Source organism: Sceloporus occidentalis, unplaced genomic scaffold, assembly GCF_023333645.1.
Source record: "Sceloporus occidentalis isolate IW3139 unplaced genomic scaffold, rSceOcc1.0.p SCAF_32, whole genome shotgun sequence".
Taxonomy (NCBI): domain Eukaryota; kingdom Metazoa; phylum Chordata; class Lepidosauria; order Squamata; family Phrynosomatidae; genus Sceloporus; species Sceloporus occidentalis.
In genome coordinates, this window is record NW_028317012.1 from 7570040 (window position 1) to 7596791 (window position 26752).

At 41.9% G+C, this 26752-nt stretch overlaps 1 protein-coding gene across 1 annotated transcript in view; it reads left to right on the forward strand.

Annotated features, from left to right (window-relative positions):
* LOC149298606 (neutral alpha-glucosidase AB-like) overlaps positions 1 to 26752 on the forward strand; it is a 103030-nt gene that overhangs the window by 69217 nt on the left and 7061 nt on the right. The window contains exons 16-20 of the mRNA XM_089487339.1: positions 7460 to 7603; positions 8118 to 8214; positions 8309 to 8410; positions 14985 to 15228; positions 15594 to 15658. Of these exons, the coding sequence (XP_089343465.1) occupies positions 7460 to 7603; positions 8118 to 8214; positions 8309 to 8410; positions 14985 to 15228; positions 15594 to 15658 (652 nt within the window). The remainder of the gene's footprint in view (positions 1 to 7459; positions 7604 to 8117; positions 8215 to 8308; positions 8411 to 14984; positions 15229 to 15593; positions 15659 to 26752) is intronic.

The following is a 26752-nucleotide window of genomic DNA, read 5'->3' on the forward strand; positions in this document are numbered from 1 at the left end:
CTGCCCCATAATATGCCTTTTTACCCCCTAAATGCCAGAGTGGCATATAGGGGTATAAGGCAATTCTGGAGGCAGAGTGGCACATAGGGGGTCAAAAGGCATATCATGGGGCACAGTGGCATTTAGAGGGTTAAAGGGCATATCATTGGGCACAGTGGCATATAGGGGGTATAAGGCATTTCTGGGGCAGAGTGGCAAGCCTGGGGGCAGATGTGCATAACTGGGGGGTGGGGCAGGTTAAAAAAAAAGTAGCTTTTATTAAAAAAAAAATGTTCACATAGTTTACATGAATTAACATTTACTGGTAAAACTTTTTTCCTATAGGGTCGTCTTATATTCAGGCTTTTTCTTTTTTTCATAAACTAATTTTCAGGGTCATCTTATAATCAAGAAATTACGGTGAATAGTTTAGAAAAACGGCACCTCAGAGGGGATATGATGGCATTATATAAATATATATGGGGCCAATACAAAATATTGTGTGGATATCTATTCATAAACAGGACTATGCATAGGACACGTGGTCACGCATTTAGCCTGGAAGAAAGGAGATTTAGTCTAAGGCAAAGGAAAGGGTTTTTTTACAGTTAGGACAATAATGATGTTGAATTCTTTGCCTGCAGAGGTAGTTTTATCAGACTCTGTACAGACATTTAAACAGCAATTAGATGAATACTTGCAAAAACATAATATTCAGGTATATAATTTTTAAATTATGGGGAAACTGCTTCTTGATCCAAGGAGAGATCTGACTGCCTCCCTGGGGTCGGGGAAGAATATTTTCCTTAGTTTGTGCAAAATAGGAAGAGCCGCAACTTTTCTTTTGCCTTCTTTTGGATCAACAGCAAGAAATAAATATGGGAAAGGCTGAACTTGATGGACACATGTCTTTTTTTTCTTTTTCAGCCTATCTAACAATGTAGCTATGTATGATTTAGCTATGGAATCTGTCTGTATGGCTGCTAGGGCCTCTGCCCTTTCAGTGGTCTCTAAAAGAGCTGTATGGATAGCAGACTCGGGTTCCAAGCACCATTTGTGTGGGATGCCATTCTCTGGGAGAGATTTGTTCAGGAAAGAACTAGAAGTTCTATTGGAAAAACCTGCTGGTGGCAAGCATATTTGCCCAAATGTAAACATCTTCCTCGTTTTAGTCCTAACCCATTTAAGTCATCCATTTAAGGATTCCAGACTCCAGTCCCCATTTTGAGATAGACCTTATGGTTCCAGCTTTTGGCCTTTCCGAGGAAGAGGCAGATCTTTCTCCTCTAAACAGGAGGACGTGGCCTCCAAGAAGACATGATGCCAGAAGCATTGCAGTAAGGGGCAGGCTGAAGAGATTTCTTTATCAGTGGGCTCTAATATCTTCAGACACCTGGACTCTGGGAATAATTTCCAGAAGGTACAGTCTGGAGCTTGTCGGCGTTCCTCCAGAGCGGCTTATATCAACTCCCCCTTTGGATCCTTTCAGCAGGATGGTGCTTCTGCATCATATTCAAGATTTTGTTTAGAATCAGGTGTGGATTCCTGTGCCTTCGGGTCAAAGAGGAATCCACCATAGAGTTTCTTTTCTGGCTATGCTTGACCTTCAAGATGCCTATCTTAATCTTCCTATCAGACAAGAGTCCGAAAAGCTTCTTCGGGTTGCCATCCCTTCCACAAAAGGGATTCTTCCATTTCCAGGCCCTTCCTTTTAGACCAAGAATTTTCACCAAACTGCTGTCAGGAGTTGTTGCTTTTCTGAGGAAGGAAGGAATCAAAGTGGTCCCTTATTTAGACTTGCTTTTGGCAGCAAGATATTCAGATCTTATAACTCAGCAGATTCACTTGACTGTTTGCCTACTTAAGGATTTGGGATGGATTATCAATTTTTGAAAAGCCCGTTTGCTTCCCACCAGAACAGGATCAATCCCATGAAGGAAATTGGACAACCTGTCACAAGATCTTCCTGCCGGGAGACAAGGTTCAAAATATCACCAGCCTAACCTGCTTGATCCTATCCAGGCATCTCTCTAGTCTGAGGCTCCTCATGCGTCCTCTGGGAATGGTGTCTACAAGGCCTGCCCTGGCATGGGCTGTTCTTGATATCCGTCCTCTACAGAATTTCATCCTGGGGACATGGCATCTCTCCATTCCGGCGCTCTCAAGGAAGTAAGCTATTCAGCCAGTGTTCATTCTTCTCTCAGCTGGTGGCTTCAAGAGAAAAGATGTTGTTCAGGACTGGTCTGGACTGAACCTACATGGACAGTAGTTTCTACAGATGCCACAGCAGTGAGTGGCCACGCTGGAAGAAAAATACAGGCAAGGCTTTTGGCCAAACCAGGGGCGACTCCTACATACAGTGGGGCAAAAAAGTATTTAGTCAGCCACCAATTGTGCAAGTTCTCCCACTTAAAAAGATGAGAGGCCTGTAATTTTCATCATAGGTACACTTCAACTATGAGAGACAGAATGAGACAAAGTCCATAAATCACATTGTCGGATTTTTAAAGAATTTATTTGCAAATTATGGTGGAAAATAAGTATTTGGTCAATAACAAAAGTTCATATCAATACTTTGTTATACCCTTTGTTGGCAATGACAGAGGTCAAACGTTTTCTGTAAGTCTTCAAGGTTTTCACACACTGTTGCTGTTATTTTGGACCATTCCTCCATGCAGATCTCCCCCATGCTTCACCGTAGGTATGGTGTTCTTTGGATGCAACTCAGCATGCTTTCTCCTCCAAACACGACGAGTTGCATTTCTACCAAAAAGTTCTACTTTGGTTTCATCTGACCATATGACATTCACCCAATCCTCTTCTGGATCATCCAAATGCTCTCTAGCAAACTTCAGACGGGCCCGGACATGTACTGGCTTAAGCAGGGGGACACGTCTGGCACTGCATGATTTGAGTCCCTGGCAGCGTAATGTGTTACTGATGGTAGCCTTTGTTACTTTGGTCCCAGCTCTCTGCAGGTCATTCACTAGGTCCCCCCGTGTGGTTCTGGGACCTTTGCTCACCGTTCTTGTGATCATTTTGACACCACGGGGTGAGATCTTGCGTGGAGCCCCAGATCGAGGGAGATTATCAGTGGTCCTGTATGTCTTCCGTTTTCGAATAATTGCTCCCACAGTTGATTTCTTAACACCAAGCTGCTTGCTTATTGCAGATTCAGTCTTCCCAGCCTGGTGCAGGTCTACAATTTTGTTTCTGGTGTCCTTCGACAGCTCTTTGGTCTTGGCCTTAGTGGGGTTTGGAGTGTGACTGTTTGAGGTTGTGGACAGGTGTCTTTTATACTGATAACAAGTTCAAACAGGTGCCATTAATACAGGTAATGAGTGGAAGACAGAGGAGACTCTTAAAGAAGATGTTACAGGTCTGTGAGAGCCAGATATCTTGCTTGTTGGTAGGTGACCAAATCCTACAATGTGATTTCCTGTATTCTTTCCCCCCATTCTGTCTCTCATAGTTGAAGTGTACCTACGGTGAAAATTACAGGCCTTTTTAAATGAGAGAACTTGCACAATTGGTGGCCGACTAAATACTTTTTTGCCCCACTGTATAAATGTGCTGAAGCTTCAAGCAGTCTGGAAAGTGCTTCTTTTTCGGCAGTCCAGATTACGAGGGAAGTAGTGAGGATTCTGTCAGACAATCGCACAGTTGTGGCTTTCCTGAACAAGCAGGAAGGCACAAGGAGTCTCCAATTGGGAGATTGGGAAGTGGGCCAAATTCAATCTCTCACGTTTCGGCTGTGTTCATTCATGGGAAGGAGAACATCACCGTGGATTTCCTCAGCTGAATGTCAGTTCTTCAAGGAGAATGGAGCCTTAACGATTCGACATTCCTGCAGATCACAAGAAACTGGGGAACTCCAGATATCGACCTCATGGCTACAGCAACCAACAGAAGATGGCCTCTATTTTATTCCTTGTCATCAACAGGCCACCCCATAGCTCTGGATGCCTTTTCTCAGACTTGAGACTTCAAGTTGGGTTACATCTTTACCTCTCTTCCTCTCATCACCAGGGTTCTCAGGAAGATCAAGAGAGAGAGATGCCGGGTGATCTTGATAGCTCCCGACTGGGCCAAAAGGATTTAGTACCCAGAGTTGATCAGTCTGTTCGTAGAGTGCCCAAATAAGTTTGAGATCAAGCCGGACCTGCTCCACCCGAACCTCGCTTACTTCAAATTGTCAATGTTGCTCCTGAGATGGAGAAATTGATCCAAGCTGGTCTCCGAAGGGGTGGCTGATATCCTGATGAAGAGCCGGAAGCAGGTGACCAATTTCTGGTATGATCCGGAAGTCCTTTTGCTCCAGGTGTTCTAGCAGACAGCTCCATTGGAATAATGTCTCTATCAGTAACATCTTAGATTTCCTCCAAGCAGGTTTTCCTAAAGGTCTGTCTCCAGCCACCTTGAAGGTTTATGTGGCAGCTCTTGGCTCTCTATCGAATGGCTAGCTGTGCATCCTTGGGGGTCTCGTTTTATGAAAGCCATCTCTAGACTTATTTGATTCAGGGGGCCTCTGGGACCTGAATTTAGTTCTAGGTAGCCTGGCTTCCCTTCCATTCGAGCCCATCAAAGACATCCGGGTCAAATTTGTCACCTGGATGCTTTGACATCAGCTAGAAGAATGGCCGAGATATAGTCTCTTGAATCTTTGTCTTCAATTTTTTGAGGATAGGGTAGTTCTCTATAGCTAGATGGTTTATATCGGCTATTAGTGAAGCATACAGAGCTACTGGTAATGAACCTTGTGACGGCCCCGGGTTAATCGGTACCGTCTGTAATAGTTATTGTTTGTGATACCTGCATTTCTCAGTATATGTTGTAATTATGGTGTGTTCTTTTGTTCCCCTTGTTTGCTACCCGGTCCAGGTGCCACATGTCCTGCCCCCTCCCTCCTTACACAGACTACAGTAGAGACCCCCCCACTGGGCTGAGTGGTAATACTCAGTCATATGCAAAGGAGGGCAGGATGTAATTCCCTTGTGTCTATTGGATGCAATTCCCTTGTGTGTCTATTGGACGTAACTCAATCCCTTGTACTGTTTAAATACCCATGTGTTCCCAAATAAAAAGTTCCTGTTTTACCTCACTACGAGTCCTGTCTTGTTATTGAGGTAAGACTCGGTGTTGCCCTTATTAGGGCGGTAGGGTGCTGTATTGCTATACTTCGGTATGCTACAGTACGGCCGAGGTTCCTGAAGAGCTGTGTTCTCGGCTATGATCGCGTATTGTCCTTTTCAGGACGATAGCCACCCTGTGTAGCTCAGTTTTGGCTAGCCACAGACAGTGAAGGGGTTAATCTCTGGTGCCCCGGTGGCCATGGGGCGAAGGAAGCAACGTTTGGCGGGAGTACCCAGTCGGGGTACAGGTCGGTCCCGTCACAAACCTCCCTCTGGCCTCAAGGCTCATTCTACTCTGGCAGTTGCGACATCTTGGGCTGAAACTGCTGGAGTTCCAATCGAGCAAATTTGCAAAGCTGCTGTTTGAAAAAGTGTTCATACCTTCATTAAACATTATCGTCTGCAGCCTGCCGGTCTAGGTGATGTCTTGGGGTCCATTGTTTCATTCCCTCCCTAATGTCTTTTTATATCTCCTATGCTACCAGGAATGACAGGGGAAACGTTAAATCTTTACCTGAGAATTTCTTTTCCTTGTCACTTCCCGGTAGCTATTTTTTGTCCTCCCTAATTAAGGCTTATTTTTGTTCCATATTTTGGTCTTTTGTATACACTGAAAGAAAGGGGGAGGTTCTGGGGGTTTTATTCTTTCCTGCCCTATTTGGATAGGCGGAGCCATCTCCTAGGCTACTTGGAAGTGACAAGGAAAATAAATTCATGTTTTTAATTTATTCACCATTGGTACTATGTACTAATAATTCTGCATGGAATGTTTAGAGCTACCTCCAATAAGTGCTGGAGATGTAGGCAAGAGCTGGGAACCATGTCTCACATTTGGTGGAGCTGTGATAAGCCTAGTCTTGAAGGAAGAAACTGAGAAACTATTTAAGACCCCTTTTGCATAGAAATGGACTCTGACCTTGCTATTATACATAGCCATTAAAAAATAAACCAAATCTAAAATGTGTTAGCAGCAGTTAAAATCTGTATGGCACGTAACTGGAAGGCGTAAGAACACCCCCCCCCCCCCCACCTGGCCACATATTTTAAACCAAATTACCAATATAAAATTGAGATTTTTTTTAGAATAAGTGAAGACATCAGGAAATATGTTGAAAGCTGGCCTCCTTGGATCAACTTTGAGTCTAACAAAAATTCAACATTAAGGTAGTGGGATTTTTTCTTTCCTTGGCTGCACCTTGCCTCTTCTCCCTAGGGAGCCCGTATAGCCCATTAAGTCTGAGGTTATGATTGTCGCACCGCGGCAATAAGTATGAATGTTGAATGGATCACCACTTGGCATTAAATAAGCATACATGAAATTACTGTATGACTTTATCTCAGAATTTATAAAGGAAGTCATCAAATAGATTCTCAAAATATATATTACCTGTGGATGCAAGGAATCTGAATTTTTACATTTGATATCTAGATTGTATAATTTTGAGATTTATTCATACGATGTGAATTTTCTATTTAAAAGAATAAGAGTAAAATGTTTTAAAATAAAAAGTGTATATACTGTATACCTATTTATTAAATATACCTGCTAAAAGCTTGAAGGAATAATTGGAACTGGTTAACTTTTAAGGAGTCTATCAATCAAACATTGCTGCAAGCCTGATGTTTGCCAAAGAGCACACTACACAGCACTACCTGGAAAATGTTTTGCGGACTTGATCAAACTAAGGTAGAATCGTTTGGGAAGAGCATGCAGCACTACGTATGGTGTGAAAACATACCTACAAGATATTCTAGTGGTGACATATGTTGCAGGGAGCATCATGTTTTAGGGCTGCTTTGCTTTCTGGGCTGCTTGTCATGGTGGAAGGAGACAATTCCCAAGTTTATCAAGGTATCCTACAGGATAATGTCAGGATGGCTGACCACCAGCTGAAGCTCAGTAAAAGTGTGTATAATGTAGCAGGACAATTACCCTAAACAACAAAGTAAATCTACTTCAGAAAAAAGAAAATCCACCTTTTGGAGTAGCCCAGTCAGAGCCATTCATGCAAGGCATCCTAAGAATATGGCTGAGCTTAAACAGCTCTGTATGAAAAGTTGTGCAGTTCTGGTGTTCATCTACCAGAAGCACTTGTTTGAGGTTATTGTTGCCAAAGGCTTTTTGACTAGTTATTAAATCCAAAGGTTCACCTACTTTTTTTTTTTTTTTTTTCCACCAAAACTGTGAATGTTTATTTGGTGTGTTAAAGACATGAAAGATAAAAAAGACATTGTGCTTTAAGAAAACAGGTTAATTCCAAAGGGTTCATTTAGTTCACTGTATGTGTATACAAAATACAATAGTCATGTATTGCGCTCATGTCATCTTTGTATGTGTTTCACTATAGGGATCCATGGATAATCTGTTCATCTGGAATGATATGAACGAACCATCAGTTTTTAATGGCCCTGAAGTAACAATGCATAAAGATGCTGTTCACTGGAGAGGCTGGGAACACAGGGATGTGCATAACCTGTATGGGTTCTATGTGGTGAGTAAACCCACTCCATTCTTATTCCAACAGACATTCCATACTAGATATGTTCTGTTTCCATTTTCACATAGTAATGCAAACAGTTGTATTGCAGTTTTGGGGGAGGGGGGGGGATTCAAGACATTTGGGGCGTTCTATGAGTCAGGAAAACCTGGTCTGTTCTTCCTGACCCATATGCTACCTCATATGTATGACGTTTTTTTGTTTTTAATTTTTTTTTTCCTCTTTATTCTGTTTACTATTTCATGAGCGATGAAGGTGATTGAACAAAAGGTAGAAAACATGTTAGTCCAGTAAAACTGTATTACCACATGAAAAATGCTCCCTTTATACATCCAGCCCACTGGGCCAACACTGCTATTGTTAACAGTAATGAAAGGGTGTAATTTATATGATTAAGTGCATACGCTAACTACTCACATGTAGCAATATATAGGTAAGCTAGTTTATCTTCTGTAGCTTTTTAACTTTGGAATTCCACAGGAATAACTTTTCTTATGCTCCCTAATAGCAAAGAGCTACAGCTGAGGGTCTGATCCAGCGCTCTGGGGGTAAGGAGCGACCCTTCGTATTGACCAGAGCATTCTTTGCAGGTTCACAACGCTATGGTAAGAACAGTATATCCAGGGAATTTGATGGCCTAATGAGAAGGAACTATTTAATCAGATAACTAGCTCACTTTTTTCATTTTTTTCGCCTTAGGTGCTGTGTGGACTGGTGACAATGCTGCGGAGTGGGATCACCTGAAAATATCCATCCCTATGTGCTTAAGCCTGGCTCTGGTTGGCATTTCATTCTGTGGAGGTTTGTGTGCCATAAGTATTTGGGATGTTACATGAGATGGAGAATTTTTTCTTTGTTGTCTGGCGAAGTATGAAAAATCTGCAGTTCCAGTCACACGTCTCCTGACCTTGAGTTGTTTGTCCTCCCAACTATCTCCTCAGTCAGCAGAGTTAACATAGTGATTTAGGCTGAAAAACGTCCATAGAATTCAACCCTTCTACCTATCCTTTCTACGTTTGATCCATAAGAAGGATCAAGAGGCTCCAAAATTTTCTATCATTTTGTATGATTGTTTGTTTTTTTCTAAAAAAAAGAAAAAAATATCCAGACCCTTTTGGAAGGCATCCATTGTGTTTGATACCACCACAACCTCTTGGCAGTGAATTCCATACTTTTATTGCCCTTACTGTAAAGAATCCCTTCCTTTGTTTATGAAATCTTTGCACTTCCAGTCTCAGAAGATGGCTTCTGGTTCATTGTACATTTCTGTTAGTAAACAGATCAATGGAGGCCTCTTAATATTGTCCATGCGCATATTTATACAATGTTATGATATCCCCTCTAAGATGCAACTTTTTGAGTGTCTATTACTAAGATCTTTTCAAAGACCAGTGCCCAGAATTGCACCGTATATTCAAGGTGAGATTTTACCATTGACCTGTACGGAGGCAAAATGATCTCCTCCTGTGAATCAATACTCTGTTTTAGGGCTGCAACAACTAAGCCATAATGAAAATCGTTGCCAACGAATTTCATTATCGATTAGTCGAATCTGTTATCGAATATAAGATTAAGGTTTTTTCAGAGCAAGTGCTCAACCTCAAATAGAAGTCTGACTAAGATCAAGATCCCCCAACAACACTGCAGGGGATCTGTATCCTCTTCTTTGGCAGCCGGTGAACGTCTGTGCGATGCGCGCAGACATCCTTTGCCCACCATTTCTGCCAGGGCTTCTATGATGGAGCACCGGTGTGACATTGACCTTCCGGTGCTCCACCATGGAAGTCCCGGCCAACAGCAACGGAGGTTGTCTGCGCGCAACGTTCGCCGGCTGCCAGAAAGGAGGATCCTCTGCAGGGTACCTGGATCCTCCTAGGTGGCACCGATGGGCCTCTGTGTGATGTGCCCACACAACCTCTGCCCTCCACTTCCGCTGGGGTTTCTATGATGGCGGACAGACGTCACATGGCCTTCTGGTGGTCACCGGACGTTCACAGGCTGCCCCCACTAGACACCAGGGAGTATGGAGCATGGGGGTAAGAATGGGAGGTAGGGGGGCATGGTGGCATGTCAGGGGGGGCATGTGGCATATTACATAGTTACAAAGGCTGAAAAAAAGACAAGCGTTTAAAGTTTAGCCTTCCCATATCTGTTAATTGCTGTTGATCCAAAAGAAGGCAAAACAAAACCCAGTTTGTGGCTCTTTCCATTTTTGCATCAAACTAGGGGGGGGATCCTTCTTGACCCCAGGTTGGCAGTCGGATCTCTCCTTGGACAAGAAGCCGTTTCCTCATAATTTAAAAATATCCCTCAATATTATGTGTTTGCGAGTATTCATCCAGTTGCTGTTTAAATATCTGTACAGAGTCTGATAAAAAAATACCTCTGCAGACAGAATTCCACATCTTTATTGTCCTTGCTGTAAAAAAAAAATGTCCTTTGCCTTAGACTAAATCTCCTTTCTTCCAGTCTAAATGCGTGACCACATGTTCTATGCATAGTCCTGTTTACGAATAGGTTTCCAGACGATGGTTTGTATTGGTCCCGAATATACCGTATTTGCTCGATTACAAAACAAATGCTCTGAAAAATACCCCTCGTCTTATAATCAAGGTCATCTTAAATCATACCTCAAATGAGGTCTGACTATGAGACTAAGATCCAGATCCCCCGCAGCGCTGCAGGGGACCTGGATCCTCCTGTCTGGTAACCTCTGCTGCTGCCGGCACATACACCGGTGTCTATCACTGAGCGCCGGCGAGAGTGCCGGCAGCAGCGGAGGATGTCTACGTGCATACCTTCCCCGGCTTTCAGAGAGGAGAATTCATCGCAGCGCTGCAGGGAATTATCTTCTCTGGCAGCCGACGAACGTCTGCTCGCTGGACACAGACAACCCCCGCTGCTGCTTGTATTTCCGACGCAGCACCAGCGGAACTAACACCGGCCTCCACACGCTGCCCCCACCAGACGCCAGGGAGTCGGAAGCACTGGTAAGTGGCATAAGGCTTTTCTGGAGGCAGAGTGCCCCATGATATGCATTTTAACCCCCTGTATGCCACTCTGCCTCCAGGAATGCCTTTTATCCCCCTATATGCCACTCTGTCCCATGATATGCCACTCTGGCATATAGGGGGATAAAAGGTATTTCTGGTGGCAAAGCTGGTCATTCTGCCCCATGTGCTATTTCGGGTATCTTTGAAGCCGGCCAATGCAATTTACCCCATCAAACCATATATTTATAAAAACTAGACACCCCAAGGTATTTTAAATGCTGTCATCAGCAAACATGGCTCTCATTGGAACATGGGAGATTAGTAATAAACAAGTACTCCGCTTAATACCTTGGTCCAATTTGGTTCCAGTTACAACCACTTTTCGCATTCTATTTTTATAGCCAATTTTCAATCCAAGTACGTACACTTGTCCCTAAGCTTATTTCTGACAATTTGATACAGTTCCACAGAGGTTACTGTACAAAGTCCAAATAGATCACATCTACTGGCACTCCTGGATCTATATTTTACTGACTTCATAGAATAGTAGGTTGGTTTGACAAGACTAGTTTGAATAAAAATATTAAGTGAGTATTTTTCTTCAAAGGGACAGTCTAATGTAAGTGGCACTGCCTGCAAAGAATAATGCACATTAAAGTGAATACATTAATAGGTATTCTTCTAAGAACAGTACAACAATAAAGCAATTACCTGACACAGAAGACATAGCCCTTCTTCCTCTATCATAGTCTGGCTGCGTGCAGCATTCACCCCTCGCAGGATTTAAATTGCAGCGTTTTCTACACATGGTGCTGGAGACAGGATCCTTGGACTACTAGAGCATTACAGCTTTGGGCCAGCTGGCTACTTACTGGCTGCTTGAGTCCTGTTTCCACTCTAGAATGATGTGGACACAGTGGCAGGCGGACCAGCCTTTTTATGCATGCCTCCTTCCAGGGCTTGCCCACTGACTCTATTGTCCAGCTATACACAGAATGTCTTTAGTCTTCTTACTCATCGGATAACGCAAGTTAGTCTACGTCTAGTCAGAGCATACAGGAGTTGTGAAGCTACATTGTTTGACCCCGACAGGAAACTTTTTGGTCTGCTTGTTTACAAGGCAACTACAAACGTAAGGATTGATTGACAGCTGATATACAGACCATCTTAAAACTTCTATTTTCTCCATGAAGGCTTTATCCCCTTAATATTCCATCTATAGGGACTTCGTGCGCCCATGAGTCCTTGGAGATACACTAATCAGCCATAACATTATGACCACCTACCTAAAATTGTGTAGGTCCCACTTTTGCCGCCAAAATAGCCCTGACCCGTCAAGGCATGGACTCCACTAGAGGTGTGCTGTAGTATCTTGCACTAAAACATTAAGTTCTGTAAGTTGTGCTGTGGGGCCTCCATGAATTGGACTTGTTTGTTCAGCATATCCCACAGATGCTCAATTGGATTGAGATCTGGGGCATTTGGAGGCATACAACACCTTGAATTCATTGTTTGTGTTCCTCAAACAATTCCTGAACCATTTTCCCAATGAAAGGCCAATTCATTTAGTGAATACCCTGTCCATGAAAGGATGTACATGGTCTGCAACAATACTTAGGTAGGTGGTACGTGTCAAAGTAACATCCACATGAATGGCAGGACACAATGAACATTGCCCAAAGCATCACACTGCCTCTGCCGGCTTACCTTCTTCCTATAGTGCTTCCTGGAGCCATGTGTTTTCCAGATAAGCGACACACACACACACCCAGCCATGTGATGTAAAAGAAAATGTGATTTATCAGGCCAGCCTTTTCCATTGCTCCATGCTCCAGTTCGGTAGTGGACATGGGTCAGCACAGGCACCTTGACTGGGACTGTTTCATGACTATCTTTAAATTGAAAAACAAAATTTAAAGACGGAGAGGGACCAATGTAAGACATTATGACCCTCTTACAGGGTTATTCTTTTAGGGAATGCGTGACGAATAAAGCACAAATACAAGCGTATAGAAAAAAGTATATTGATATTGAATTAGGTCACTGTTACAGGTTGTAAAACATACAAAACACGTGTTAATACAAATCAAAAGGGATACTTAAACGCATTCTTGGGAAACCTCTCTCAGCTCACAGGCTTCTCCCAGATGCCATCTTGCGCAGCTTCGTTCTGAGTATCCTGACCCAGAACACGTCTGTTTGCTGCGCTCTTTTCTTAGACTCTCTATTTCAGCCCCTAGTCATTCCAGAATTCCTTGAAAAACCCAGGAAGTGGTTCACCCGACCCTCTTTCCAGAGATTTCCTGTATGACCCAGTTATGGAGGAGATGGTCTATGCGAAAATACACACAGCTACGTTCGAATACATCTCCTGCTTCAGCTGTCTGACCCCCTGGAGGGTATCCCACCTCTGTTGGAGCCTTTGTTCCAAACCCTTTGTAGTGAATTACTATGCAAATGACCTTACATTGTAAAACCAGATCAGGAACCCAAATCTTCCCAAAAACATTATGTATAAAATGTAATATCAACCTTTACAGGTATCCTTCATTTCTTATACCAAGAGCTATACTATACAGCAGACAATATGCTACATGAACTTATGCCTACAGAGCAATATTTGTTTAGACTACAAGCCTAACAAGTTTTAGTAACTTGGTGGCAACATTAAACATTCTGCCAGCGAAGGCCCTTCTATATCGACACTAATCTAGACATTTTGAAAACCGACCTTCACTATATCGCTTAAATCAAAGAGCCAGAACTCAGGATTGGTAAGCCTCTGATTAATGACAAAGTAAAAACATTTTTAGGTGTGAATTTTCTGTTGCACACTTTAGTTCCTCCATGCAAAACTTGTCAAACCATGTCCTTGTTTTGTGCACAAGGGAACAATCATGCTGGTACATTAATGGACTTTTCCCGAACTGTTGCCGCAATGTTGGAAGCATACAATATCAAAAATGTATTTGTATACTGTAGCATTCACATTTCCCTTCACTTTGAAGGTCTTTGCCTAAACACTGAAAAACAGCCCTAATTTCCCTCCTCCATTAAACATTACAGTAGGCATTCTCCATCGGTAGCATTATCCTGGCATCCGACAAACCCACATTCCTCAGTCCTGCTCCAGATTCCAGTGGTGTTTTTTTTGTTTTTTTACACTATTCCAGCTGATGCTTGGCATTGTATATAGTGATCTTCAACATGAGTGCAGCTGTTTTGGATATGGAAACTCATTTCATGAAGCTTTTGCATAGTTCTTGTGCTGATGCTTCCAAAGGAAGGACAAAACTCAGCAGCTGGTGTTACAGAAAGAATGAATACATTCATATGTCATATCCTCTGCACGGTTGCAACTGTATGTCATCTGTCAATCACCTAAAATGCAATGTTTCTATCATGCTTGAGCAATTTCGGTCTGGTCTGGTCAGTCTCATCATGTGTATGGAAGATGCCTCAATCTTTCAGCAGAATCCAAGGTAATCCTTGTGCTTACAATGCCACAATCCAATCCTTCCCAGTGAGAACTTGGCCACTAAAGGCAAGTTAAACTGGTGGTTTGCACTGGTGAGTAGACCTTAAGTTCCTTTTACTTTAGGTCACCAAATTCGCGGTCACAGTATGTTCACCTTTGTGGTGATCCCTCCTCCTTTGTCAGGCCATCCTTGTGATTACATTAACCAGCTTCCACATTCACTTGGTCTAGCCGCAGTTCCAGGTATAGTGGGTTAAAATATCAGATCTATGCATAGCTCTTGCTGTCGTACCAGTTAATAGTCAGCTTGTCCGGGCTGGAGCTGTTTTGTTTTTTCCCCCCTCTTCATGATTTCCACCGTTACCAAGGGAACTTTATTATAATATGCTCGTTCCAAAACTATTGGGAGTTGCATGTCCTTTTAGGAGATAGGAGGTGAAAGGCAGTGTAGGTGCCTTAAACTATTTTTTTACTTATCTTCTAAAAGCTATTCTTTTGTTCTTAAATTTAACACAAATTTCTCCTAAAGCTCAGTCCAGACACCAATCTAGTTCTCGGATCATCCACATTTATTCTTGATCCCTTCATGGGGATACCTCTGGTATGTCTGCTTGCAGTAACTTTGGTTGAGTTGAGAGGGGGGTGTGTATGTGTATATGTGTGTGTGTGTGTGTGTATATACTGTATATAACCCATTTGTTATGCCAGAAACGCAGGCCTAAGAGGCAATTATTTAGCACTAGTATTAGTCAGCTTTCCCATTTATGCTTTATTTTATAAAACATGCCAATGTTTCCCACTTAGTTTTCGCTTCCTTGCTCAAGTTTTCTTATTATCCTTCATCTGTTTCTTCCTATTTCTTTGTGCAGTAAACAAATTGTAACGTATACCATTTGCTATGCAGCTGATGTTGGGGGATTTTTCAAAAACCCAGAACCTGAATTACTTGTTCGTTGGTATCAAGCTGGAGCTTATCAGCCTTTCTTCCGTGCTCATGCTCACCTGGACACTCCTAGACAAGAACCATGGCTTCATGGAGAGGAAAATCTGGAACTGATACGTGAGGCCCTCCAGCAGCGTTATGCTTTGCTCCCGTTCTGGTATACACTGTTCTACAGAGCACTGCGTGAAGGAGAGCCAGTCATGAGGTGAGAGTCCTAAGGAAAAAATCAGCTGGTTAATAGGGGAGTATATGTTTAGTGGAGGACAATAAGGAAATAATTGATTGGGAAAGATTAAGCAGTTCTATATTGTGTACATATGTAATGGTGATAATTGTATCTGTGTTTGGAATGCAGTGTGTGCCATGGGAGCTTTTGTAATTTACTGTTCTAGTAATACTCAGTTTCTCCCCAGAAGAAGGGAAATAACATAAGGACATGTAATTGATTACATATACTGATTGTCACTTTCGGCAGCAAACTTTGGCTTCACTTAATTAAACTAAGCATCGTGCCAGTAATGATCGTATATGCCTTTAAACTATACTGTGATCCATATTCCGTCTTTTTAGGCCTCTGTGGGTTGAATTTCCATCCGATGTTTCTACGTTTGCTATGGATGATCAGTACATGCTAGGTGAGTAGAAATCTATTTTTTTTTTTTTGTTATGCGCATTGAATTTTGAGAAAACCAGTGTGTCTGCTTAACTCTTACATGAACAAGTTTTTTTCACAACCTGAAGGCTGGAGTTTTTTTGTTCAGCAATGGCTCCTCGTTTAACGCTTAGAGTCCCCACATAAATTCTACACTTTTTTTTGCATGGACGGTGTTTTATGAAAAATAACATGTAAAATTTACATAACACACACATCAATATGATTTCTCTACAGTGGAATTGGGCAAGTGTGAAGAAAAACAATGAGCAAACGATTCAATGGTTATCAATTGAAAAGAACTTGGGGATAATTTTAGACAATTGTTGGTGTTGGCATCTATGCAGCCCACCTGTGCCAGGCGAGAAGAAAAAGAGGTGGCAAGAGAAGAAGCAAAGCTGTGGGGAAAGAGGCAGGGACACATACCATATTTCCCCATGTATAAGACGTACCTTTGTGGTCTACAAACTGGGGGTTAATTTAGGGGCAGTTATGGTTGAAGGGGTCTTTAGGGTTTATTTAGGGGCAGTTAATGGATGGGAGTGATGAGGATGGCCCAAAATTATACATGGAGAAATACATATATATATAATTAGAAGCAGCAAAACCCAATGATGGTTATGGCTGTGTTGAGTTTTTTTTTTTTTACTCTGGCAAGTCAGCAGAAGGGACAGCCATTTGATATACACTCACTGGCCACTTTATTAGGTACACCTTGCTAGTACCGGACTGGAACCCCTTTTGCCCTCAGAACTGCCTTCATCCTTCTTGGCATACTTTCTACAAGGTGCTGGAAACATTCTTTAGAGATTTTGGCTCATATGGTTATGAGCAGTTGCTATAGATTTGTAGGCTGCATATCCGAGTCTCCCGTTCCAAGGATGACATCTGGTGACTGTGGAGTACAGTGAATTCATTGTCACGAAAAGAAACCAGTTTGAGATGATGTGAGCTTTGTGACATGGTGCGCTATCCTGCTGGAAGTAGCCACTGTGGTCATAAAGGGATGGACATGCAACAATACTCAGGTAGGCTGTCACGTTTAAATTATGCTCAGTTGCTACTGAGTGGCCCAAAGTGTGCCAAGAAAATGTCTCCCGCACCATTACACCACCACTAGCAGCCTGAACCATTGATACAAGGCAGGATGGATCCACACTTCTATGTTTAATAAACTGTGCGGTTTGCAATCTTTCTTGCCTGTTAGCTGACAGGAGTGGCACCCGGCGTGGTCTTCTGCTGCTGTAGCCCATCTGCTTTATGGTTCGACGTGATTTACGTTGTGACGAGTGGTTATTTGGTTACTGTTGCCTTTTTGTCATCTCGAACCAGTCTGCCCATTCTCCTCTGACCTCTGACATAAACAAGGCATTTTCATCCACACAACTGCCGCTCACTGGATAGTTTCCCTTTTTCAGACCATTCTCTGTAAACCCTAGAGATGGTTGTGTGTGAAAATCCCAGTAGATTAGCAGTTTCTGAAATACTCAGACCAGCCAGACTGGCACCAACAACCATGCCACGTTCAAAGTCAATTAAATTCCCTTACTTCCCCAAGTCTACATGCTTAACTGCATTGAGATGCTGCCATGTGATTGACTTATTATCTATTTGTGCTAATCAATTGAACAGGTGTACCTAATAAAGTGGCCAGTGAGTGTATAGTTGTGCTGATGCTATTTTAAATTGTAAGTAGCAGTTAAACTAGTGAGAGTTGGTGTGTGAGACAGTCGGTGACAGGAATAGCGTTGAGGCTGATCTACCATACTGCAACTGTCAATAGTATGGTGCAGAAAACTTACTGGGGTTGGAGAAGCTGTAGTGTGTCATTATTGGTATACACTTAATAATCTGATGCACTCCCTGTATATGACATTTATTTTAAGATTGTTTTTTTACAATAAAAAAAATGAATTTAGGCAAAAACTCTAGTTTATGTACAACACAAAGCAAGAAGTAGATGTTTATCAGTGATAAAATTAGGCATTGGACTGTGTACATGCAGTGTGTTCTTGAAATTGTTCTCTTGGGTAGTTTAACCCTTTCCTTACCACGATTTAATTTGTTTTTGTTTTTTTTAAGTTTTCCCTTTGTTATATATGTGATTTAGCAAACAGTGCTCTATAGTCTTGCATTGCTAGTCTCAATGTGCGTGATCAGCCAGCAGGTGGATCCGACATTGCCGAGTCTTGTTCTCTTCTAGTACCTTCTATGAGTCACCAGTGATGCCTACCAGAGCATCAGCCATTTGGGCAGAAGCCCTTGATGCTTTGGGGTGCTTGGGTGGTACTCCCCAAAGTCGTCTTGGTACCTTTATCCGGGTACATCGTCAAAGTTCTTGGGATTAGAAAGCTGTTATCTGGCCAGGCCTCTCATTGTCAAATCCAACAGAACAGCTATTGTAGCTCAAATTGCTGAAAAAGTTACCGTATTCGCTTGATTATAAGACGAGGTTTTTTTCCAGAGCAAATGCTCTGAAAAATAGCCCTTGTCTTATATAGAGGTCTGACTACAAGACTAAGATCCAGATCCCCGGCAGCTTTTCTGCCGGACCTTCCTCTGGGGGGGGTCTATGAGCGTCCAGCACCGGCCAGCAGCAGCTGAGCTTGTCTGGCAGCCAGTGAACGTCTGCGTGATGTGCGTAGAGAGAAGAATCCCCCCGCAGCGCTGCAGGAGACCTGGATCCTCCTGTCTGGCAGCCGGTGAACGTCTGCGTGATGCGTGCAGACAACCTCCACTGCTACCCGACACTTTCGTCGGGGCTTCTATGAAGGAGCAACTCAGTCACGACGGCCCCACTTGACCCCGGGGAGTCTGGAGCACGGGGGACAAGACTAGGGATGCATCGGTAAGCCAGGGGGGGCATATAGGGGGATATAAGGCATATCAAGGGGGGCGCAGTGGCATATCTGGGGCAGAGTGGCATATAGGGGGCATAAGGCATATCCTGGAGCAGAGTGCTAAATAGGGGTGTATAAGGCATATCTGGGGGGGGGGCATTTTCCTCAATCAGTTTTGATTAAATATGAAAATTTTTTAGCAAATATTAATTCACATGTAAACTGTTTTTCCTATAGGGTAGTCTTATATTCAGACTTTTTCTTTTTTTCTAAATGAACAAAAGAACGGGGACCACTGAACAATGGAAAAAAATAAATAGATCATGTTTTCTTTTACATCATGTGGATGGCCAGGTTCATGTGCGTCGCTTACTTAGAGAATACATGGCACCAGGATGCACCCATGGAGGCTGCTAAGGTCTTGATGCCAGATGCCACAGCACACCTTCAGAGGTCTGGTGGAGTCCATGCCTTTTTTTGGCGGCATTAGTGTGACCTACACAATATTATGCAGGCGGTCATAATGTTGTTGCTAATCGGTGTATATGTATGTGTGTAGTCGACCATTAACTCCTCTGCGTACCAAAGTATTTTAGAATCAAATGTGCGGCCGTCTGTTTACGGCTAAAGCTTGGCCGAAATTGAGTCAAATCTACAACAGAATGGCTGAAAAAGAGAAAAAATCAAGGTGTTGCAATGGCATCAATGAACTGAAGCAAAATGTCTCCACAATGTCATACAGAAAACTATTACTTCAAGTTGTTGCTACAAAAAACCTGGTTTTACAAGCTACTGAATCTCTTGCTTCTCCATTTTGGCTTTATATCATAGCTCTTTGGGACCTCAGCAGCACTGTAGTATACAGAAATATAGCAATACAGTGCTTTACCACCCTTACATAGGCAGCGCCGAGACATACCCCAATAACAAGACGAGACTCGTGTTGAGGTAAAACAGGAACTAACTTTATTGAGGAAGCAATCTTCTATTCTATTTTTACTCACCACGATTGCGGATTATCATAGCGGATGACATCAATTGATATTTATTTCTCCTGAGGAAGCCCAGTGAGCGGCGAAACGCGTTGAGAAGTTTTTTAATCTGCATGTTCCTGATCCACTACAATGGACATTTAGTTTGAATAGCGACTTGAATTCAACCATCCTGTAAGTGCTTTTTTTTAACTTGCGCGTATACTATTAAGGAAGATACTGCACCATATGGTTGTTTTCTTTATTTTATGCTCTTAGAGATTTTAAAGAATAAAGAACAGTCTTCATACCTCAGACGAGCCTGTTGTGCTGGCACTGTTTGTGAGTGCATTTCACACCTTTTACATAGCTTCTTGTTCTTGACAATATTACACTATAAGATTATTTCTTTTTTCTATGTACACATGCGCCCCGAATTTTGCTGGTTACTACTAGTCAGACAGGCAGGAGGAATGGTGAAACTGGGATCTAGAGAGCTCCAGCTCTCTCACTGTTGTCAGCCTGTACCCCTAATCAGGAACCAGATATTGCACTGTAATTAGTGTCCACTGTCGCCTGCTCGAAGTATGTAATGCACTCCAGGGGTCCACCGTCTATCATGGGAAATACCCCCTCCAGCTGCCGCCCAAATCACCTAAACCATGCCACATGTAATATGTCATGCTGTTTTATCTGAGGTTTTTACCTTATTTTAGACCTACTCAACCAGCTTCTAGAATTCTCCAACTGTGATTCTTTGGCTACAGTGTGGTAAGACAATATAGTCACATTTCCTCCTCCAGGTTGAGTTAAATTATTTTCAGTTGATTGAAACTTTGTTGCCCTGATGGTGGAAATTATTTGCAGTTCTTTTGCTATTTTCTTGTAGCCACTTCCCATTTAGTGAAGCTCAACAACCTTTTGCCTCACATCTTCCTTGGTCTTATCCAATGTGATGAATGACTATGGGAATTTTGCCTATGTGTTATCTAATATTTATACTCCTGTTATTACTCCAAATATATTTTTCTCATATGAATTCACAGGGGTGTCAATTGTTAATTTAAAAATAAATAAATCTTTTTTTTAAAAACCTGTGTTGATTGCAATTTTTTTATATTCCTGAAAGCAGAGTATTCTTGAAAAGGGTTAAATAGTAAATACAATTACAGCATTCTTTGCTCATATTTACCAAGGGTGCCAATATTTGTGGAGGGGGCTAGTACAAGCATTTGAAATTTAATTCTAAAGGTAATTGGGAGCCAGTGCAGGATTTCGCAGAGTGGGGAAAGAGCATGCATGGAAGGAAGATACATTTAGCAGCAGCAACCTTTTATGATAGACTGCAGAGGAGAGAGTCAAGACTGTGGAATGCCAACCAGAAGAGTGTTGCAATATTCAAGATGGGAACTAAGTGAATGAACCAGCTTTTTTGTGGATTCTTGGGGGAGGAATGGGCTTTTGTGAGTGATGTTTTTTAGGTGTTAGCAGCAGGATCTTCCGAGAGACTTAATGGGAGGGATGAAGGAGAGGTTTTAACCAAGGATGACCCCCAAGGCATCAGGACTGGTTAGTGGGAGACATAGTCGTGTTGTTAAGGGTGATAGAGAATTTAGGTACTGGGGTTGAGATGGCAGAAGGGAAGATGAGTTCAGTTTTAGAAAAAATAAGTTTCAAGTAGCATTGTGACATCCATGAAGAAATATAAGACAATCAGTTGTTAATACAGGACATGAGAGATGGAGAGAGATCAGGAAAAGACAGGTAGACTTGGGTATCATCTCCATATTGATGATACTGGAAGCCAAATTAGTTGATTAGTTTGCCAAGAGATAAGGTATAAAGAGAGAACAGCAGAGTGCCAATGACATGAGGAGATCAAGGAGAGAGCTGTATCTTGAATGCCTGTCGAAGAAAGTGGGTCAAGAAGAAGGCGCTGATCAACAGTATCAAAAGCAGCAGAGAGATCAAAGATATTAGAATGGAGAAGTGACCAATGACTTGCTCTCTGCCAAAGCAAAAGGAGACCTTTGTTAGAGCTGTTTCAGTAAAGTGAAGTGGTTTGAAACAAGACTGTAGAGGTCAAGGAGGTAAGTAGAGGAGAGGAAGCTAGTAAGGAGATTGTACACAATTTGTTCAAGGTAGGGCGCTAGTCAGACAAAAATGATGTCTAAGGAAGGATTTTTTACATGGGTATGATTATCGCATGGCTTAAGGTTGCTGGTACAGTTCCAGATAGAGAAAGATTAAATAGGTGGGTAAGTGATGGACCAAGGGATGGAGAATAGAAACTTTGTAAAATGGGATGTTTGGTGAGAGGAAGAAAGAGGAGTGTCAAGCTCTACTTGAGTTGTAGGGGAAAAGGCAGTTAGTATGGAATGACCAGGACGAGTAATGGTGGCTGGTGTAGTGGGTGGTTTCAAAGAAGAGCTATTGTCTAATAGTTTCGATTTTGTCTTTGAAATGGGTAGCAAGATCTTGGGCGATGAGAGGTTTGTGGTGTGGGTATGGAGGGACAGAGAAGGGAGTTGAAGGTAGAAAATAGGCATCATGTGTTGTAAGAAAGGGAGGATAGGAGAGCAGAGAAGTAGTTGATTAGCGAGAGGGCAGTGTTGTAGTGAGTAAAGTCTTTACTGGATTTTCTGAAGTAGCATTCAGTAGTGTGGCAGCATTTCTGAAAAAAAGCATGTGACTTTGTATGCCCTGGTTGGCGGTTCAGTTGTCGGGAGTAACATACAGTAACGGGCTATGTTGTCGAGAGTTGAAGCAAGTGTATTATGTTTTTTTTTTTTAAATGCATCTGGACAGGAAATGGTTACTATGGAAGGTTAGAGAGGTTACAGTGAGACAGTAGGGTAAGGATATTATCTGGTAGTAGCCCTGCAACGTTTTTTTTGTTAGAGGTTAGTACTGGAGAAAAGTTTAGAAGGTGGTGGTCAGACAGAGGGAAGGGATAGATGGAGAAATCTGGTTGGACGCTGGAAGAGCGTACTGCAGGCATTGATGGCTGTAATAGTATGTTAAATACTGTTAAGTGAACAGGGGCAAAAAAAGAAAATACTGTCGACTATTGTTTATTCAGGTTTCTATCTTTATTTTTCTGCCCTGTACGCGTACCTGCCGTACCGGCCATGTTTATATGTACCATCTTTTACTGCTGTACCATAGGTGCCTTTAATCTTTTTGGAGTCCTTTGCATTTTCTTATAGGCCCTGTGGGCTATTTCATGATTGGCTGTTTGTTTATGTCTCTCGTACGCCATTTGTTGTATTGATGTCGACACCAATAAACATATTTAAAAAAATAAAAAAAAAAAGTGAACAGGGGCAGATATAGGAGATAAGCGGTTAGTGGATCAAAAAACTAGAAAGTAAAGTATACCAGATAAGTTGAGACAGGCATGGCATAAATGAGTGTCCTATAACCTAGTATGGGCATTCCTAGGCTATCGAGCACAGACAGATGGGTAATATTCAGTTTGGGCACGGAGCAAGGAAAATAATACAGAAAACATCAGATAATTATGGATATCTCCTTGTCCACTCTATGTACCTATAGTTTGCTGGTTTGCTTATGCTTCAGTTGGGAACGTGGAGGAGTGTATTGCAGAATCCCTCAACAGCGCAATCAGGCAAACCTGCAAACCTGAGGGTGTATATCTGTGGCAGGTGAAAAGCCGCCGACCCCCCCCCCCCCCCCCCCCATTAAGCTCAGGGTCAGGCTATATAATCGAATGTGTCTGCGGTAAACGATATGTGGTGGAAATTTATAGTGAATTTATATTGAGCAAACTCAAACATATCAATGCTGTTCCCTGTGTCACTAGAGATATACCCATTTTCATCATCCACAACATAAATGTTAACCCTCTTGTCTCATCTTTATGGCAGTTTAAAAAGTAATTGTCCTCTAGGAAAGTGGCATTAATAGGAAATTACAGATAGAATGTTTTATATATTAGATTACAGACCTGCTTGAACAAGGGCTTCTCTTTTACTTGGGCTTATTTTGATTTATTATATTGATATTTTGTAGTCCTAGACTGAAGTACAGGCAGAGCATAGGTGAAGTTTGGCTTTAAGAGATGATCACTTTAATGTAGCCTTACAGAAGTTGATTTAAGGAAGCAATCTCAAATACGATATGCAGATCTCACTGATCAAGGCTTTGAGATATATATACTATAATTCCTGTCCCTTGTTTGGGAGCAGTAGTTAGTGACTGGTTTGGATATAGTTACTGCTACAGTAGGCTTTTTAGTATATTAGTCTTTTGTGATTTTCTTTTTAAATCAATTGTCTTACGGTATTCTCTAAAGCCCAGTGGTATTTATTGGGATTCAATAAAATGGAGAGCTTTGTTTCTTCTCCTTCCAAAGATAGGTTTAACTTTTATAGCCTTGGAAGCTTTCTCCACTATGGAGATTTTTAGACTGGTTATTATGTTTATCACTTCTAATGGTTACAAGAGCCCTAGGTAGGTTATTTTATGATGGAAAGTTATGTTGCCTCAGACTGACCAGGTGGGGGGGCTAGTCCTGTGCATCAGTCAGGATTGGAGAGTTTACAAATTACCTGTTTTAACCCCTTCGCGACCTTTGCCGGTTCAGGACCGTCATAACAAGAAGGTCACTAAATGACCTTTGACGGTCCTGAACCGTCAAAAAATTAAATAAGCTTAGAAAGTGATCAAGGATCACTTTCTTCGCTTAAACGGCCTTGCTGCAATGCCTCGATGTCGAGGCATTCAGCAAGGCCGAGATCGGCATCGGGGGCCATGTCTGGCCCCTCCCCGGGGCGTTAACAGCCGCCATACATTGTATGGCGGCGGACGCCCGTTTTAAAAGCGATCGCCTCCTAAACTTAAATGGTGTCGCTGGAATGCCTCGATCAGGAGGCATTTAGCGACACCAAACACTTACCTCTGGGTGGGCTGTGACCGCTCCGGAGAGCGGTCACAGCCGCCGCTGCCGGTGATCTTCGCCATCAAGCAAGATGGCGGCGGCCCGGGAAATAAAACAATAAAGACGAAAAAGTTCGCTAGAGGGTCTCCAGACCCTCTAGAGAACTGGCTCCACTTGCTGGTTGAATACAGGTACTGCATTCAACCATGCAAGTCAATGGAGCCCAGCTTTCTAATCACTATGTGATTAGTAAAATATTCAAAAAAAATAAAAATAAATAAAAAATGGAAAAAAAATAAAAAAAAAATGTGCTAACATTTAAAAATAATTATGCAGTGATGTCACTAGATGAACCATCCAGTACCAGCAAAATGTGTAAAAAAATATATAAAAAAAGTATTAAAAAAATAAAATAAAATTAAAAAATAAAGTTATTATTTTGAGCAAGTGCTAAAATGTCTCAAAAATCCCAACAAAGAGTTAAAATAAAAGCACTTCAAATACCCAAGGGGTGTCTAATATATATAAAAAAATGGCTGATGGGGTAAATTGGAGTGGCCTAGCTCAAAGATAGGGCATAGGTACAGACTGACCAAAATGGAGAAAAAAAGCGCACTTCCCAAATGTGGCATTTTAAATCTGAAACAACCCGACAAACCCATGCATGTCGGGTATCACTGCACTCAGGAGATGTTCCTGAACACACATTGGCGTGTTGTTTGACAGTGGCATATACCAGGACCTGTATATCTATAACTAAAGTACAATTTGTGTGAAAAAAAATTACTATTACAAAGTTTGACAAAGTGTAGTTGTATAATTGGTGCATGGAAAGGGTTAAAATAACAGCATTTGGAATACCCTGGGGTGTCTAGTTTTCAAAAATATATGGTTTGAATGGGTTAAATTGAGTTAACCGGCTTCAAAGATATTCCAAAGAGGAGAGGGAGGCACAATGACCAAATGACCACCTGAATTACGCATGCCCCAAAAGTAGCCTTTTACCAGCCAAACAATCTGACAAACCCATGCATGTGGGGTATCGCTGTACTCAGGAGATGTTGCTGAACACATATTGGGGTGTTGTTTGACAGTGACATATACCAGCACCTGTATATCTATAACTAAAGTACAATTTGTGTGGGGAAAAAAATAAAAAAAATTACTATTACAAAGTTTGACAAAGTGTAGTTGTATAATTGGTGCATGGAAAGGGTTAAAATAACAGCATTTGGAATACCCTGGGGTGTCTAGTTTTCAAAAATATATGGTTTGAATGGGTTAAATTGAGTTAACCGGCTTCAAAGATATTCCAAAGAGGAGATGGAGGCAGACTGACCAGATTTGTTAAAAAAGATTTGGAAATCATAAAACGCTGCTTGTACTTATTGCCCTATAACTTACAAAAAACAGCAAAAAAACATAAAAACATTGGGTATTTCTAAACTCAGGACAAGTAGTAGAATCTATTTAGCTAGTTTTTTTACTTGCTTTTTTAGGTGAGTAAAAGATTTTTCAAATAAAAGTCATAAAATGTGTTTTTTTTTTCAATTTTTCACCATCTTTTTTTAATTTTTTTTATAGTAAATAAGATGATACGATCAAAATAATGGTATCTGAAGAAAGCCCATCTTGTCCTGAAAAAAACAATATATAACTTATGTGGGTACACTAAATGGGTGAGGAGAAAATTACAGCTGAACACAAGCACCACAAAAGTGTCAAAACAGCCTCGGTCCCACAGGGTACAAAACGAAAAATGAGCCCGGTCCTTAAGGGGTTAAACTCTGTCAATATTTAACTAAAGTCTTTATGTTGAAAGATATATGTTGATAAAGGAAGGTCACCTGTCCGGTGTCCCAAAGATTAGGTTTGAAAGTAGGAACCTGGCAACAGATCTTGAGGGTTTTCTGTTCCTGGTGCCTTGGTCAAGGACTGCTTTAGAGGCAGCTCCAATAGACATTCTCCAGGTGACAGCAACTAGCATGTTCACAGGTTCAAGATTAGCTCTCAATTCCTGAATCCAATACATTCCCATGAAGCCCAGAAAGTTGCCTGTTACTCCAAACTGGTACTTCAATCTACTCCTGAAACTCTGCAAGGAGGGTTGGATGAATGCAGTGCTTGTCTCTAAAGGATGCAGTTCTGGTGATATTTAAGGATAAGATGGTTTTTAAGATGGGTACAGTGTCAATGTGTGCTATATTTTGCTGACATCCAAAGAATATTCAAGTCTTCACATGCTAGATATCTGTAGATGCCCTATATGACCCAAATTACCGGGCACTGGACTATCACACCTGTATGAGCTATGGGTGTTAATATTAAGTATCCACCCACTTTGATTCTATTCCAGCCTCCAG